Below are 17,898 nucleotides of genomic sequence, written 5' to 3'. Positions count from 1 at the left end.
TATAAGATTCATCTCATTCTCTTCCGATTCAGATAATTTCATCAATTTCTTCTCCATTTCAATCTTTTTTCTCTTTAAATACTCTCCCTTCTCGCAGACCTCACAAAGATCTGTTCTTCTTTTTGCTTTTCTGAAATTCCTTGTTTTTCGACAGAAAGTTGAATATGACATTTTCAGTCCAGTCTCTTGTAATAATTGACGATGCAGCTCTTTCTTCGTTTTTTCAATGATTCGCTTTTCTCCAAAAGAGAAAATCTTTTCATTTTTAAAACTATTAGAGCTATTGGAACTTCCGTTCTGTGTTCTGGACTCATTCAGTGCTTCTTTATGAATAGCAGCGTTTGCATTTGATGACGCTTCTTGGCTGGTCTGGCTTTTATCTCCTTTTTTTTCATTTTTCATAGATTTATTTTTTTTGATGTTTGTTTTTTCTTTTTTTGAGGGTTGAAGAGTTCTTTGAGAAGTCTCAATGAGACGACAATTTGGACCGGAGTAATGATCAGAGATGTTTTCATCTGTCCTATTATGATAATTCGTTTCAGAATCATCCATAATAGACGTATCAGCAGAATCGATCGCATCACTTGGAGAATTGATGGAGAAGTTGCTTTGTGAAGATATATTTTTAGATGAAGCTATTCAAACACAATAAGTGATGATCAACAAAACAAACAAACACAAAAATAACATTAAAAGCATTTACATCATGAATACGTTAATGTGAATTAGCTCGAAAAACCTCTTTTTTTTCTTCTCCCGTTGCTCGAGCTGCAGGAACTATGACTATTCAGCCAACGTTCAGCAATTTCAAATTGAGAATTATCTATTTCATCAATATTTTTCAGAAAGCACATGCAAAAAAAAAAAAAAAAAAAAAAAAAAAAAAAAAAAAAAAAAAAAAAAAAAAAAAAAAAAAAAACATGAAGCTTATAAACAAACCCTGCTTTTTTTGCTCTGTTGCTTTTGTTGGAGGTTTTGTTTTGGTGTCTTTTGCTTTTTCGCGTGAGTAATAGTATTCTCCGCGAGTTAATTCCCAACCGTTATCTTTGAGTTCTTTTAAAGATATCTCAGAAGATAGCGCCGACAGAAGGGATACACCGTCTCTTTTTGACAAAGACTTTGAATATGAAGCAAGGTTCCGAAGTATTTTGTTGATTTTCTCTGCCAACAAAGAATATGTTGCAAATAGCAATTGTCAAAGAAGATAAAAATCATCGTTAATTATTCATATGTTATCAAAATTTAAACATACCAGCGCAATTAACCTCCAACACTTTCCGGAAGGATTCACCAAATTTGGAGCGGAAAACAAAATATTCAAAACATCCCTCCGGATCCTCAGGTGATGCATGAAATATCGTATCTGCAATAGTTGATGCAATTCGACTTTTAGCCGCTTTTGATTTGTTATTAAACATTTTAATTAATTATCTGATCACAGACTTATTATTAAAACTATACAAAAAATTCAGGATTGGAAAAACGACTAAATGATTAAATCTTATAATATTAAAAATGAACAGAAATATCTATTTGATGACAATAAAGGGTCAATAATTGATTCGAATGCAATAATAAATACAAATGATATTCTTTTAAATTCTTTCTTGCATTTGCTGAAAACCAATTGAAATCAATGTTTATTTCATCGGATTCGATTATCTTTCAGTTAACATTTCTATATTCTTCATGAAGGAGGGAGACATATCTATATTTAATTTACACGAAGAACAAGAGATCATTACTGGATAAGTTTTTATCGAAGGAGAAGATATTGGAGCGAATGATAGAAGCAATTACTCCAACGAGTTCCACAAGCTGGAAGCAATTGTCGCAGACAAAAGAGGAGCAGAAGATCAGGATTTTGCAGAAGGAGAAGGAAAGAGAAGAAGAGGACGAGGAGGAAGAGGAAGAGGAAGAAGAATTAGATTATGTATGTGATTTTGTGGATGTGACACGAGATGATGTGAAAAGGCTGAATGCAGCTCAAGTGATGTTGATTGAAGAGAAAGAGAAGTTAGATAAAAAAGATGGAAATCATGTGGAATTAACAGTCGGAGATTCGATTCATACTCTTTCTTCTTCTTCTTCTTCTTCTTCTTCTTCTTCTTCTTCTTCTTCTTCTCTTTCATCCCGCAAATCATATCAACCATTCCATTCTCTTCATTCTCCTCGTTTCTCTTCTTTTTCTAATGCGAATAAAATAATTGTGTTGAAGCCATTGGTAGATGGTTTGTGTTCTGCCGATGAATTCAAAGAAAAAAAAGAAGAGAAGAAGAAGAAGATGATGATGATGAAGGAAATGATGAAGAAGAAAGAAGATGTGAAAGAAGAAAATAGGGGAAAAGAAGAAGAAAAAGAAAAAGAAGAGAAAGGGAATGAAAAAGAAGAAGGAGAAGAAAGAGAAGGAGAGGAAATGCAACTTCTTTGCAATTCAGCTACTCCTCCTCCAATCAGAACTCTTTCTCCAATGATGGCTCGTCCAAATACTGCAAATAACTCAACATTAGCTAATGTTGATGCTTCTTCTTCTCCTTCTCCTTCTTATGCTTCTTCTTCGTCTAATACTTATTCTTTTACTTTTCCAACTTTTTCCGCCTGAACGCTTTCCACAGACAAATCTGTGGATGATCCCGAACAAGCGAGCACAAGCGTTGCCTTACAGTATCTGATGAACACGATCTTAATAACGGTGAGCCAACCAAATATAATTATGGGAATATGTTTTTGTTACAAAAAATACAAAATGCTAACTCAATTTGCCTTCCATCCTGTTTTCTCCTCCTCTCCTCCTCTCTCTCCCTTCCTCCCCCTTTTTCTTCCTCTCTCTATTTCTTTCTATTTCTCTTTAACAAACTTTAACTGCATCTTCGCTGCCTGCTTCTTCACAGCAAAGCACTCAGGCTTTCAAAGCTGATGTTATCATCGAGCAGTTCAAAAAGCAGATGTTGATGAAACACTTGCTCATAAATTCTCGTTGTACGAACTGATGAATTTGTCTCCACACATTATGCGCATGTTAACTCTGCACTCTTCAGCAACAGGGAAGTGCAGCAACATCCACAGTCGCTCCAAGCATCACAAGATTTCGGTGTGCCTTTTGTAATGAAGGAGCTATGTGGAACACCCCATTCAGATCTGTCTTTCCAGCATCAGATGCAACATTTCCAGAGGTCTGTGCTTCAGTCTCCATCGTCTCCGCTGCAGAACGAGTCTTAAATTGGAATAAGCATTGTCTTTGTTGAAACATTCATAACGAAGCACACATAACAAGCTTCTCAGACACTTATTATCTTTCATTTGTCCTATCGTTTTCGCTGAAATGGCTCACGAAATCGAAACAAAGGGCAAGATGTGAGGAAAGAAGAAGAAGAAGAAGGAAAACTGCAAAGGAAGTTATTGGAATGGAAGAAGAAGAAGAAGGAGGATGAAGAGAAGACGATGATGATGAGTGTGATGAATCAGAAATAAGAGAAGGAGAAAAAATAAACATTGAAGGTCGAAGTGAAGAGTGAACAAATGTTGAAGAATGAGGATAACGTACAGATGGTGGAGCGGTTGTGCAAAGTGGAGAAGAAGGAGAGGAGTAGGAAGAAGAATAAGAAGAATGAAGTGGATCAGGAGGAAGTGAAGATGAAGATGAAGAAAAAAATGAAGATGAAGAAGGAGTTGAAGGAGTTGAAACAGACAAAATACAAGAAAATGAGAAAAAGACGAAAAATGATAAAATAGTGATAGAGGAGAAGAAGAAGTTGTAGAAAATGATAAAGGAGAATGGAAAGACGAAGACGAAGACGAAGACGAAGGTGAAGATGAAGGAGAAGGAGAAGGATAATTCGATATAAGTACCGAAGAAAAATCAGACTGCCTGAGAATTGAAGAAGAAGGATAATCAAACTGAAGAGAAGCAGATGAAATGGATTACACTGAGAAGTTTTCTGTATAAAATAGTTTGTTTTTCTTTTCCGTCTCAAATGAAATTGTCCCTTTGTTTTTCTCTCCAACAGCCCCAGACTTTTTCTTCGGGTTCATCATCTTGATTTCCGTTCTTCTTCTCCATCTTCATCAGAATGCAGGAAAGAAGCGGGTTCTCTGTCATTACATCATCTGTGCTTCTTTTGCGAGTGTGTCGCCTCTGTTTATCACAAGCGCAATCCTCTTTCTCTCTCTTTCTCTCGCTCTCCGCTGCGCTCTGTGTGATTCAATCTTTTTTGAGAGGAACCTTTCACTCTTCAACGATCTCCTTCTTCTGATCAGCTTGATCACTCAGAGTCGGCCACCAATACTAACTTTTCTCTTCTCATTCTTCTTCTTCCAAAACGCCTTCTTCCCCACTGCAAACAGCCAAGCCCATTCAACACGATGAAACTTCCAAGTGAAATCAGAAGCAACATTATGTTGACGTTCTTCTAATCAATTAAATGGAGCGAGACATACTCCACAAACACATCTAATGGAAGTGCTGAACTGGTGGGAGAAGAGCAAGTGCATTCTGCAAAGGCAGATATCTTTGAGAGCGAGGGAAGGCAGGGAGAGAGGAGAGAAGCAACTGGGGAGCAAAAGCGTGCTCGAAAAGAAGAGGCAAAGGCGAAGCAGCAGACGTTGCTGGTGGCTTAAGTGTTGCAATTGGAGAGGGTGGAGGAATGAATTGGGTGATGTGTTGACTTTGATGAAGAAAATGTTAAAGATGATGGAGAGAAAGAATAAGTATAAGAAGATGTTGATGATGCACATAAATGAAAATATTAATGAGTATTGAATGAAGTCGTGAAGCTATTTCTTTTTTAAAAATAATTGGAAAAAAAAAAACATTAAAAAAATAACAAACTTTTTTGTTAAAACCTAAATTTCATAATTTTCACCACCTTGATGTCTTTTATTTCATCCTTCAACAGCCCAACCTCCTTCCACACTTTTGCGCACTTCATCTTTTCCTCATCCGTACAGTGCATCAGTTGCACTTGCAATTTTCCTGTTGAGCTTGTCGTGTTTTGCTGACACAACAGCACCCAAGCAATACTGGGAAACGCCAATGCCTTTAAACACGATAATCAAAAAGCATAAACATTTTGTGCAGAACCTCGCCGACTGCGCAGCGATGCTTGAGGTTGAGGCGAGGATGAAAAAGACGATGGAAAATGCAGACTACTCGACGAAAATAAATAAAAGTGAACAAATAACATGGAAGATAGAAGAGAGGGATGGATGTGTTTGAAAGGAGTGAAAAGAATAGGAGAAAGCGGAAGAGGGAAAAAAAGAAGATAATGATAAAGAAAGAAAGGAAGTTATTTCCATACAGATAGTGATTATTCTTTTTCTTATAAATATTTCTTGAAAATTTTGAGAATTCAATAAATCCTCATATTATCGTGTCTTCATCCAATTATCAACTCGAATGAACAAAATATCCACATTCTGTTACAATAATTGAACGCAGATAGTTCCTGTTAATATGAAATCAATAAAAGAAGCAATGACAATTCAGTGAAACTTCTATACCTGTTCAAATAATATTATAATGCAAACAATATTCAAATTACACCTTTCATGAATATTCTCCTGATATTTCTTTAAAAAACACATTTGTTTTCAAAAATGAAAATAAATTATTATTATGGATTTCGTTACAAATATTTTTTTGCATAATAATGTTATGCACATTGTGATATGTGTGCAGAATAAGTTTGGAACATAACATGGTTTTTTTCATAAATAAAAAAATTTTGCCCCATATCCTTCAAAGATGCTTTTCATAAAAATCATATCACCCAATTCCATCTCCAACTCCTCGTTGTCATTTTTATGCAACCATTCAAAATAATATCGTCTATCCTGCAGAAAATATTCGCTCATTGATCTCTCATTTTTTCACGGAATAGTCTCGTTCAAATATAACAACTCGATCAGATCATCCATAACAATAAACTTGAACAGTTAAATCATTGTTTTTTCTGTGAAATATCTTGCTAAAAACGTCATTATTCAGTTCTATGGTGTGAACACTTATATTTTCGGGACTGTTTTGAGATTTTATTTACAATTATTTCTTCTATCCAATGATATTCAAATTCAATGTGAACGATAAAAATGGCTTTGTTTTCTGAATGCAATGATTTTGAAAAATGCAGGATACCGACAACACAAAAAAGTTCAATGGTTTGCATCCGTTGTTATATTTGAATTCTTGTTGATTGAATTTCTTTTTTTAATTGTTTTTTTTTTTGAAGAATTGTTTTCTGAACTTGAAGGATGTGCAGACGATGAACAGAAAGTTAAAATAAATAAATTTGATACCTTATTGGAAGACATGAATTTTGATGAATTCAAAACTGTTTTCACGAAGGGGTTGTTCTTCAGATTGGCAAAAATGACAGAAGAAAAGAAAATATCCATTGAAAATCTGCTTTATTTGCTGAAACAGGTTGGATATTGGAAAATATTAAAGTGTGTTAATACTGAGAACTTTTCAGATTCTTTGCTTTGCACAAAGTTTAATATGATGATAAATAATGAAAAGAAGAAAAAAGAAAATGAAAATGAAACACTGCTGATTGATATTTGTACATGCCATCTTTCACTATATGACAAACACGTTTTAGTTGATGTGCTGGATTCTTGTTTGTCTTGTATCTTGAGAGCTGCAGTGAAAAAAGTGAGAAACAAAGAATCACAAAAAGAAGTTGAGCTGGAGTTGATGGCTTTGAGTCGCATATGTCCTTCTGAGGTATGAAATTTTGGTTGGTTCACAAACTTTGCTAATTTTAAGATACGAATATTTATTGAATAGATAATACGAAAAGAACTGTATTTTTATGAGATCAAAGAGATTATTCTTTATCATCAGAAACATATCAATCTGACACAACTTGCCTATCAATCTGCTTGGAAGTTTTTGATAGGAATGCTTCGCAAAGATGGAAGTTTGGAAGAAGTGATTGTAAATGAACTGCATTTTGTGAGAGAGGCAAAAAGAGAATTGGAAGAATTGTCGAAAAGCGTGGATTGGAAGAAGAAAGGAAAAGAAAGAAGAAAAGCGAACCAAGTTGCGACTATAGGGAGATGGATCGATTTATTGAAATATTATTTCGACTTTTGCATTTTGTGAGATGAAGAAATTTCTGGACTAGTTTGTTGCATTGTAGATATTTGCAGATCGGCAAGAGAAAATGAAATATTCCTATTTTATTCTTGCATCATTATTTTGAGAGATATTTTGAGTGGTTATGCTGTGAGTGTTGACGATGTATTGAAAGGCAGAGCCATTGAAATGTTTATGGATGAACTTCAACGATTATCATTTTCAGATGAGCTGGTATGTAATTGTGTGAAATTCTATTTGAGTGTTTCACAAAGTTTGAGATGTAAAAGACTCAAGGAAACTGAAGTGGAAATAACAAAAAAGGTATGTGATAATATGGAAGAAGAAGGATACGAAGATATAATCACGAGCTTATATGAATCTATTGGTTTTTTGAACAGAAAATTTTATTCAAATTTGCCATTGAATATTGCAAACTATTTTGTATATGCTGAAAGAAGAGAGTAATTAATATATCAAAAAAACCTCCAAAGAATTTTAAATTTGGATTGTATTTTTCGAGCTGAATGAATGCTCATTTTTTTGAACAAAACATATCTTTCAATAAATGAAGAAAATATTTTCTTTTCTTTTTTCTGATTTGTGCAAATTTGTCTTCAAATTTTTGTTTTGAGCATTAAACATTCATTTTTCGTAAAAAGAAGAGAATTAAAAGTTCAAATTATGTGGTGATTTGCAAACTCTAACTTTTGAAAAACAAGTTAAATGTTCCAAATACTTTAGAAAATTGAACTCTGATTATTTTTTCAATTGTTAATAGATAAATATTGCATCAATCCATTTCCAAATTATTAATTATAGAACTGAATTGAGAAAGTCATACATTATTTTCAATTCAAATCATTGTTTTTTCTATTTCAATTTTTCAATTTAAAAATACTTGAATATTTTTATTTTTGCTTATTCAATGATATTTAGAAATTTTTTTATTTATTGAGTGAATTTTTCGATGAGATTTTTTTTTTTTTTGGATCCTTTGTTTATGCTTGCGGATAGCTGAAAAGCACGTAATGACTGAAAGCAAATGGCATGCAAAAACAAAAAAGTGCCAATAAAAATAAAGTCCCATCAAAAAAATTCACACAATCTTGAGATCTGTGTCTTTTAATAAAGCTTGTTCAATTGTTATTAAGAATGTTGTTTCGCAAATGAAAGAGGAAATTCTTCTCTGACAGCAGTGGCTACTGTTCTGTTGAACAGATCAATTGGAGATGGACACTTTGAAATGTTTCATGAAGAATACATCACTCACAAATTTTCATGAAGCAGAGGAATCGAAGATGGTTGCTAATTGAAAGGAAAATGGAAGAAGATTCTTTTTTAAAGAAGAATTTCAATTAATTGAAGTGTTTAATCATCATTCTGACTCCAAAATTTGAAAGCACGAAAAATAAAATATTTTTCATTTCATTTTAACCAAAGCCATCTCTGAAGTGCCTCTTGTTCATTTAAAGTGCATTTCAGTTGTTTCACTGGTAACTTGTAATTTCACAATAATTACAATCATTGTGAGGCTTGCACAGTAGCAAAAAGGAAGAAAGTATTGGAAGAGAAAGGAGAAGTTCGATGAACAACAATGTTGGAACCAAATACTTATGGAAATGTGAGCAAGTTCTGAAACAATACCTCTAATCACATTTGAAAAATGATTCACATTCTTTCTTTGTGGATAGTAGATTTCTTGAAGCAAACTTCAAGCAACGTATTTTCTGCTTCAATATCCGTTTTGGCATGCAAATCTTCATGTAAATATCTTTATTTCATTTGACTTTCCATCTTGCAACGGTGCAATCATGTTTGTTTGTGTTATCGATTCATTTTCTTTCTCTAACTCATAAAATACATCTCACAAAAGTCGCATCATTCTTTTTCAAGTCCTTCCTCATGAAAAATCGTCTTTCCTCAAGAAATACTTCTTGTATGTTTTTTCAAAACGAGAACGGCCATTTGAATCATAAGTACATTCATAGAGAATTTTGCATTCACTCATCTTCCACCCTTGTCCATCCATTCGCATCAATTTTTATTTTCCAGGAGAGGATTCTATAATAATATTTGAATCGAGAATTTCTTTTATTTCTTATATGGAATTAATGTATTCACCAAGACTGAATGCTTGCAGCGTGTTTTTGCTAAATGTGCAAGAGGATGTGTTTTCGATGATTGACAAAAGCGAAGCAATACTCAACACGCTGATACTTTGACCTTTTTGAAAGCACATCATCAATAGTGTTTGCTTGAATCGTTTTAATATTACCATCCATTTTTGCGACTTTTTTTCTTTTCTCGCGTTCAGTTCAGATAGCTTATTGAATTTATTTGTATTCTTTCTTTTCATAAGTTTTAACCTCAGATATCTTTGAAGAATTACGAATGAATTGATAGAAAAGGAAATAAAGAATCCGAAATAATAATTGATTGCTTTGAAAAGCCTTTGTGCATTTCCATCAAAAGCAGCATCTGAAATTTTTTGTTCCATCCGTTCGAAATCTCCATTTGCATTTTCAATCCAAATTTTTTTGCTTCCACAAAAGTGGAAATGCATTGTACATATTTTCTTTTGCTTTCTCTTTTGTATCACGAACCTCAATTTCTTTCTCCAAAGAGTTCAATTCCATATGAATCATGAACAATTTCTAATTATTCAAATGAGCTGTCAACCTTAAAACTATATTCTAATCTTCGATGGGTTATTTCTCCAAAATACTCATTTTCTCGTTCATGTTCATAAAGTTTCAAGAATAACATCATCATAGCATTTAAAACTCATGAATAACACCAATTTTCTTCACTCATAGTTTCGCAACTCATCTTATTTGTAACCCAAGTGAATGATAATAAACATCAAATATACTCTTCTTTCTTCATATGGTTATTTTCTTTCACAAACATATTTTTTCGTTTCTTCAATCCTTTTCAAAGTGATTAACATAAAGGTTTCTAAAATATAAACAAATTTTGTTATTTTCTTTTTTCACAACCTAGGTTAGGGTTTTTTTCAAATACACAAAATAATTGAAATATAAATATTTTCCACTTCATTGGAAATTCAATTAATAACCAAATAGAAATTGAAAATTTTCAATAATGATGCTTTTGATTAATATCAATTTTAAAATTTTGTGGAAATTTTAATTTCAAAATAAAAAACATAATTTCAAAATGTTCTTTCATGTTCTCGAAATGAATGGTTATGAGCATGAAAAACAAAAATAAAATAAAACATAATGAAATGGTAAATAAACTTCAAATAAATGAACACCCTTCACAAATTTTGTTCTTGTGTGTAATGGAGAAGTGACATTTCACATTTAATCAACTTCTTCGATCTTTGGACCAGAAGAAGGAGCAGAGTTAGAGCTGCTTCCGCTGCTTGGAGCACCACCTGTTGGCATTCCTCCCATTCCTGGCATTCCACCCATTCCTCCCATTGGCATTCCGGGCATTCCTCCCATTCCTGGCATACCTCCCATTGGCATGCCCGGCATTCCTCCTGCTGCACCAGCTCCACCAGCACCTCCAGCTTGATATGCTTTCATCATAATTGGTTGAGACACATCTTCCAATTCTTTCTGCTTCTTCTCATATTCTTCTTTTGGCAAATCAGTGCTTCCACGAATTGATTCCAACCATTCAATGGTTTCGTTAACTTTGGTTTCGAGTGTTTTCTTATCGTTTTCATCTATCTGTAATTTTCCTTCTTTGAGAGTATTTCTAAGTGAGAATGCAAGTCCTTCAAGTCCGTTTCTTGCTTCAATTGTCTCTTTAACTTTCTCATCTTCAGCTTTGAATTTCTCTGCATCAGCAACCATTCTGTCAACTTCTGATTGACTCAGTCTTCCTTTATCGTTAGTGATGGTAATCTTTTCCTTCTTTCCTGATCTCTTATCTTCAGCAGACACTTGAAGAATACCATTTGCATCAACATCAAATTTGACTTCAATCTTTGGTACACCTCTTGGTGCAGGTGCAATTCCTTCAAGTCTGAATGTACCCAAAAGATTGTTTTGTCTTGTCAGTTGTCTTTCTCCTTCATAAACTTTAATTTCAACAGCTGTTTGATTATCGCTGTATGTTGTGAAATCCTCTGATTTCCCGCACGGAATTGGTGAGTTTCTCTTGATCAAAACAGTCATTACACCACCTGCGGTTTCAAGTCCAAGTGACAATGGTGCAACATCAATCAACAAAAGATCGTCTCCTTTTGATCCAATGGTTCCTTTCAAAATTGCAGCTTGAACAGCAGCACCATAAGCAACGGCTTCATCAGGGTTGATGGATTTGCACAATTCTTTTCCTCCAAATCTGTCACGAATCAATTGTTGGATGCGGGGAACACGTGTTGAACCTCCAACCAAAACGATTTCATTGATTTTGGATTTGTCCAATTTTGAATCAAGCATAGCACGATCCAATGGTTCCAAGCACTTTCTGAATTGTGATTCGCACAATTGTTCGAATTTTGCACGAGTAATCACGGCGTTGAAATCAAGTCCTTCAAAGAGAGAATCGATTTCAATTGTTGCTTGTGTTGAAGTTGAAAGTGCTCTCTTTGCACGTTCGCAAGCAGTTCTCAAACGACCAACTGAACGGGAATTTCCCATCAGATCCTTTTTATACTTTCTCTTGAATTCATCAGCCATGTAGTGGGTCAAGATGTTATCAAGATCTTCACCACCGCAATGAATATCTCCAGCTGTGGCTTTCACTTCAAAGACACCAGAATCCAAGCACAAAATTGAGACATCAAGGGTCCCACCTCCGTAATCGAAAATGAGAACATTCAATTCAGTGTCTTTCTTCTTGTCAAGACCATATGCAATTGCAGATGCTGTTGGTTCGTTGATGATTCTGAGTACATTCATTCCAGCAATTGTTCCAGCATCCTTGGTGGCCTGACGTTGGCTATCGTTGAAATAAGCTGGGCAAGTCACAACAGCTTCTGTGACTTTGTGTCCAAGATAAGCTTCAGAAATTTCCTTCATCTTTGACAACACCATGGAGCTAATTTCTTCTGGTGAAAATTCTTTTGTTTCACCTTTGTACTTGACCTGATACATTGGCTTTCCGTCTTTCTCTGTAACTTTGAATGGCCAATGTTTGATATCGTTCTGAATTTCACTATCAGTAAAACGACGTCCGATCATTCTTTTGCTGTCAAAGAGAGAGTTTTCCGGGTTCATGTTTCCTTGATTCTTTGCAGCATCACCAATCAAACGCTCCGTTGGAGTAAAAGCAACCCATGATGGAGTTGTTCTATTACCTTGATCATTTGGGATGATCTCAACAGTTTCGTTTCTCCATACACCAACGCACGAATATGTTGTTCCAAGATCAATTCCGACAGCTGTTGTAGCAGCACACATTCTTCAAATAAGTGAAGTTTAAGTGTTCAAACAACAAATAAAAATGTTACGATCAAAAATGTCAATGGGGGATTATCATTTACACTCCATTTTTTCAATAAATGGGAGATTTGGTGTTTTTACTGCAAATTCTATCTGCAAATGTTGTTGTGGAAAATGGTTGTTTATATTTAATTTTTTTGCCAAAAAGTTTCATCATTTTGTAAAAAATAATGATGGGTAATTTTAACTGTTCTTTTGAAGATTTCGATAGATAGTTAGGTTTGTTTGAGTGATATTTTCATGTTTGCTACTTTTCTTGGTTTTGTACAGACAAATTTTGTAAAATGATTGATGACTTTCATCACATTGAAGATACAGAAAGATATTGCAATGAACATTGCATACAACCGCTATTCCAAGAAATATTGGATGAACTTCTCAGAACTCGTTCAAAAGATCCAACTAGAATAATCACAAAATTTTTTGCTTCGAAAACTGAATCAAAAATTTCCTTTATCGATGCTTCTGAAATAATAGGTAAAACAGGTGAAATACAGGCTTGTGTTCGAGTGTTTGTACCATCATTAGCAGGAGAAAGCGAAACAGAAGTTCTTGCAACTGTTATTGCACCGCTTTCTCAAGATACTTTTAGAGAAACAGTTTCCACGAATTTATCAACGGTTATGACAACACGTTCAGCAACTCCGACCAGACCATCTTCTCGTGCTGCTTCTCCAGATCGTAAAAAAAAGAAGGGAAAAGGCAAGGTTAAAGGAAAAGACAACGAAAAAGAAGTTGAAAAAGATGGTGAAGAAATTCAAATGGAACAATCAATAGCATTTGAATCAAGTGCTTCAACAGATGACATTCACATTGAGCAAAAAACTAAGGTAGCGAAGACTTCACGTATTATAGCAGAAATTTCAAGTGTTATTGGACCTCGTATAGTTGGGATGCCAGTGACTAATCTCTTGGCAATTGATAAAGTATTGGAGGATATGGGAGGACTTAACAAGGTCAGCGGTACAACAGGCTGGGAGCTGCATCCTCTTTCATTGTTCATAACTTCGCTTGCGGTTGCAAAGGCTGGAGCTGCTCGTCTGAGGATCCCTCTTTTCGTGCATCTTTGCCGTTCTTTCAATACAATACCTTCGCTTCCTGCACCTTCTCTTGCTTTCTTTGTTGCAGAGCAAGGAGATCAGTTGAATTTACCAGAAGGCACCAAAGAGTCAAAAAAAGAGAAAAAAGACAAAGAGAAAGGAGTTTCTGCTGCATCATTCGCTTCAGACGCAGAAATCAAGCAAGGGCTAGAAATGATTCGCATGTCCTTTGGAAACATGTTGGGAGTCGAAGCGAAAGAATACCCGCCTCTGATCCCAAAGGCAGAAGGGGAAGAAGAGGCAAGAGACCTGGAAAAGTCGCAGAAGCTCGGAGCAGGCAGCGAAGGTGCGAAATCGCGTCCGCCGTCGTCTGCTTCCCGCGCTGGCGAGGCGAAGAAGAAAGGAAAGAAAGACGAGAAAGGCAGAGCCGCTTCTCCGACACAGAAGAAGAGGCCTGCGTCGCGCAACGGGGCGAAAGGAGAGAAAGGAGACAAAAGTGAGACTCAGAGCGGAATGGCAGAAGACGAGAAGGACGAAGCTGCACAGCCAGTGATGGAGTATTCGATGGTCAGCTATAAGCCTCCGCCAATTTCTGATCAGATTTCTCTTTTCTCAAATATATTCCTCGCACTCAAGCAGAACTTGGCTTTGCCCACTTCTGCTGCATCGTCTCTCCTTCAATGCATGCCCCTCTCTTCTTTTGCTTCCTTTGAAGAAGTGTTCGAAGCAATTGCCCTGTCAGCCGAAAAGGCAATTCCTTCTTTTGTTTCTTCTGTCTCAAACAAATTACTATCACAATCATCATCATCATCATGTTCTTCTTCTCATTCACAACTTCCACCACTTCGAACAACCTTCTCTCACCCCACGCTCAATCTCCGCCTGCACTTGTCATTCAATCCTTCCTTTGTCGACTCCTTTGTGCAGAAAGAAGACGGGTTTTCTGTCTTGTCTGGCTGGGTTGCCAAGCGCAATGGAGACCCACTCGAACTTGCTCGCACAACTCGCTTTGCTGCTGATAAAAGTGGCGATTTCCTTTCAACTTCTTCTTCTTCTTCTTCTTCTGCACCGTCTGCCCTTTCGACTGTGATGACTTCTGTCGAGTCGCTGGCTAACTGTCTTCCTGTGCCCCAGCAGCTGTCCGGTGCATCTATGGCAGCTGCTGGCACATTCTGGCGCCAGGCACTCACTTCACTCAACAGCCTCACCATTCCAACTTTGTCTTCACTTTCTCCTCTGCCCTCTTTGGCTTCATCTTCCTTGAACTCGACTGCCACCACTCTTCCTTCTCAAGTGTCGACAGAGCAAAGTCCAGATGATTGCGTGCCTTTGTCGTTGATGTCTCTTCCTCAGAGAGAATGCCCTCTTTCTGACCCCTCAACTTCTTCTGCATCTGTCTGTTCTCATAACACTTCCTCAACTGTGTCTCTTGAGTGCTATTTTGATGAAATTGCGAAGCTTCCAACTTCCTCTTTTGATCCACCGTCTCCACTTTCCTCGCTTTCTGCCTCTTCCTCTTCCTCTGATATCAGCGATGTTCAGTCCACAGCCTCCGAACAGCTGCTCGATTCAGCTATCACACAGACACCAGCCCAAGGAATCAATTCAGCCGAGTCCTCGACTTCTGACTTGTCTGCTTTCTCGTCTCTTCCGCAGGCGCAGCACCGCTTCTGCATCGAGCCCAGCCGTGTGGATGTGCTCCTTGGTACATTTCCCACCCTTTCGACGCTGTTTGCGCAGACAGCCCGCTTTTCGCAGCAGGAGAAGATGCGAATGGAGCAGCTGAGGCAGCTGTGGAGTGCGCTTTCAGAGCAGCAGCATAAGGAGGAGGAGGAATTGTTGGAGAGGCTGAGGGCTGAAGAGGAGGAGCTCAGAAGGAAAGAGGAAGAGGCTGCTGCGGCTGCAGCTGCAGCATTGGAAGAGGAGAATGCGAATGCAGAAGAAGAGAAGGAAGGAGAAAAGACAAAGGGGAAAACTAAGAAAGGTGCAAAAGCAGCTAAGGAGGCGAAAGAAGCTAAGCAACCAAAGGAAGAGAAAAAAGAAGAGACAAAAGGGAAAGCAAAAGGGAAAGGGAAGAAAGGTTTCAATTTTTATTATTTTTGTTGTTATTCATTTTACAATGAAAATTTTTCAAAACATTTATAATTCAAATGGACAAATTGATTTTAACATAAATTTGTGTCAATTAGACAAAAATGCAGCGGAAGAAGAAGAAGAGCAGCCAAGCGTAGTTTGTGATTCTTGTGTTTTTTATGCAATTTATGTTTTTCACTTTCCTATGATTTATTTTTTCACATATATTTCTATTATAATGTTATTTAAAAACAAAAATTGTTATTTTATCAAAAAACAGAATATTTTGAAGTTATCATTGGAAGGGGTTAATGGATATCTTTCGCTTCTTCAAGCTGCACATCCACCAGCAAGAATATGCATGGTGAATCCTTTATCATCCGTTGGAGATGAACTTGCTGATTTGGTATGAAAGCATAACAACTTTATAATTTATTGAATGAAAATTTTTTATTAATTTATTTATTTATTTATTAAATATCATTGAAATTTTTTCAAACTGTAGGCAACATCACTGTCTGCAGAAATGATAAATTTAGGTCCTGTTGTTGATCCCTCAACTTCAGCTGTCTTGAAGCGTCTGTCTGAGATTGAGCATGAACTTAGTTTACTTAGTTGACAATTCAAAAATTCAAAAACTTCGTTAATTTAGCTTTCCTGACAAATGTGTATAAACTTTGCAAAATTAAAAATTCCATATTAATATTTATCATGTGAATTTTTTAAATTTGTGTTTTATGTGATAACCAACATTTGTTAAAATTCAAATTGAACGTTTTGACTTTTAATTTTATATTTTTTGATTACAACTCAATTACGCTATCGTTGCTAATAAAAGGTGAAGTGAATTTTTTAATTGTATTTCTTTTTATTGTGTGCAAAGATAATTTCATGAAAAACTTTGTTTTGATAAAACATATTATCAAATATTTGCTTTTGTTCCAATTATTATTTTGTGAATGAATATTCACAAATTTCAAAGAATTTTTTGGCAGAAAAAATTTTTTCTTTTTTTATAATTGAAAAAAAAAATTCTTTAAGATTGTGTGTTTCAACTTGAGAAGTTGCAAATGTTAAATTTTCGAATAACTATTTGTGTCATTATTTTTGAAATCATAACTTTTTTCGGTGAATTGATTTTTCAAAGATTGTTTGCCTTTGGGAAGAGATTTTGTATTCAAAAGCTTGAATTATCACAACTGTTTTAAAAGCAAATGCATTATCTGAAATAAAAATTAAGAAATCTTGAATATGCCTGTTCACTTTTCAGTGTTCATTTGTTGCCATTCAAAAGAAATTTTTGAATCGAAATTTTTGAAAGAATAAATATGATTTCAAAAATAAACACACATTTTTCAGAACGTTTTTGTAACTATTCACCTCATTCTCATGAAATTTCATTATTTGGGTGATTATTTTTGTTATCTTAACTTTTTTCGGGATGTTGACAATTATGAAAATTCAATGTCATTTGACAAATTATTAACAATAAAATATTGAATGTCTATCAATCGTTTTAAAAGCCTAATATTGAAAAAATTTGTGATAATATACTAAACATGTGTAACAGATTAAAAATTTTTTGCCACGTCCGTCAGTAATTTAAAATCCACGTCAGTATTGGTATTTGAAAAAAAGTGTAATTTTTTCTGATTTTTGGAATTTTCGAAATATATATCAAATTATATTTATACAGTCTAGACCGGATATAATCACGTCGAATATAATCACATTCGCCTATAGTCACATTTTTCCATACACCGACATTTTTTGCTTGTTTTTCATTCATTTTTCATCGCATATAATCACAGTGATGAAAATATATAATCACAATTTTTATTTTAATGGGTGATTTTTTCAATGAAAAATCGATTTTTTGATCAAAAATTTCTATTTTTTGATTTTTCAAAAATGTGCTCAAATAAGTCAAAATAATGTGTATTTATGATCAAAATTGTTCAAGCAAGTGAAAAATGCGTTTTTAAGAAGAATTTTCAAAAATTAAAAAATCAACCCAAAATTAATTAATTAATTAATTAATTTTTATTTTTTTCTGTGTAAAGCATCATCGTGTATAATCACAATCGGATATAGTCACAAAAAGTTGTGCAAAAACCGATGTGATTTTATCCGGTTTAGACTGTATATACATTTTATTCTATTTCTCGAACTTTTCTTTTTTTCAAAAATTAATTAAAAATTTCTTCACTGTAGAATATTGACTCCATTAACAGTCACTGACTTCAGTGACTTCACTGACAGTCCGATGATCAATTCA

At 35.0% G+C, this 17,898-nt stretch overlaps 4 protein-coding genes across 4 annotated transcripts; 3 read left to right on the top strand and 1 right to left on the bottom strand.

The window, feature by feature from the left end:
* Nucleotides 1-1,783: 1,783 nt before the first annotated feature.
* MONOS_12108 (uncharacterized protein) lies at nucleotides 1,784-2,602 on the top strand (the record flags this gene model as incomplete). The annotated part of the gene is made up of 1 exon (XM_067864702.1): nucleotides 1,784-2,602. The coding sequence occupies one exon, from the start codon at nucleotides 1,784-1,786 to the stop codon at nucleotides 2,600-2,602; it is 819 nt and encodes a 272-aa protein (XP_067734934.1).
* Nucleotides 2,603-6,694: 4,092 nt separating this feature from the next.
* On the top strand, nucleotides 6,695-7,105 carry MONOS_12109 (uncharacterized protein; the record flags this gene model as incomplete). The annotated part of the gene is made up of 2 exons (XM_067864703.1): nucleotides 6,695-6,724; nucleotides 6,788-7,105. 2 exons carry the CDS (start codon nucleotides 6,695-6,697, stop codon nucleotides 7,103-7,105), a joined length of 348 nt encoding a protein of 115 aa, XP_067734933.1.
* Nucleotides 7,106-10,156: 3,051 nt separating this feature from the next.
* Nucleotides 10,157-12,513, bottom strand: MONOS_12110 (putative cytosolic heat shock 70 protein). The gene has a single exon (XM_067864705.1). It carries the CDS (start codon nucleotides 12,463-12,465, stop codon nucleotides 10,411-10,413), a length of 2,055 nt encoding a protein of 684 aa, XP_067734932.1. The 5' UTR covers nucleotides 12,466-12,513; the 3' UTR covers nucleotides 10,157-10,410.
* Nucleotides 12,514-12,680: 167 nt separating this feature from the next.
* MONOS_12111 (uncharacterized protein) lies at nucleotides 12,681-16,476 on the top strand. The gene is made up of 5 exons (XM_067864706.1): nucleotides 12,681-12,726; nucleotides 12,778-15,627; nucleotides 15,737-15,777; nucleotides 15,901-16,026; nucleotides 16,126-16,476. Exons 2-5 carry the CDS (start codon nucleotides 12,792-12,794, stop codon nucleotides 16,237-16,239), a joined length of 3,117 nt encoding a protein of 1,038 aa, XP_067734931.1. The 5' UTR covers nucleotides 12,681-12,726; nucleotides 12,778-12,791; the 3' UTR covers nucleotides 16,240-16,476.
* The last annotated feature ends 1,422 nt before the right edge of the window (nucleotides 16,477-17,898 follow it).

Source organism: Monocercomonoides exilis (genome assembly GCF_001643675.1).
Source record: "Monocercomonoides exilis strain PA203 chromosome Unknown scaffold4-2303458, whole genome shotgun sequence".
Lineage (NCBI taxonomy): Eukaryota > Preaxostyla > Oxymonadida > Polymastigidae > Monocercomonoides > Monocercomonoides exilis.
Note: the sequence above shows the minus strand (reverse complement) of the source record. Positions and strands in the feature narration are given on the sequence as shown.

Bases quoted from the DNA above. Each gene is read 5' to 3' on its own strand.
- MONOS_12111 (XM_067864706.1), top strand. From the start codon at position 12,792: ATGATTGATGACTTTCATCACATTGAAGATACAGAAAGATATTGCAAT. The intron at 15,628-15,736 runs GTTTCAATTTTT...TGTGTCAATTAG, and splicing joins AAAAGGGAAAGGGAAGAAAG to ACAAAAATGCAGCGGAAGAA. The intron at 16,027-16,125 runs GTATGAAAGCAT...TTCAAACTGTAG, and splicing joins GAGATGAACTTGCTGATTTG to GCAACATCACTGTCTGCAGA.
- MONOS_12110 (XM_067864705.1), bottom strand. From the start codon at position 12,465: ATGTGTGCTGCTACAACAGCTGTCGGAATTGATCTTGGAACAACATAT.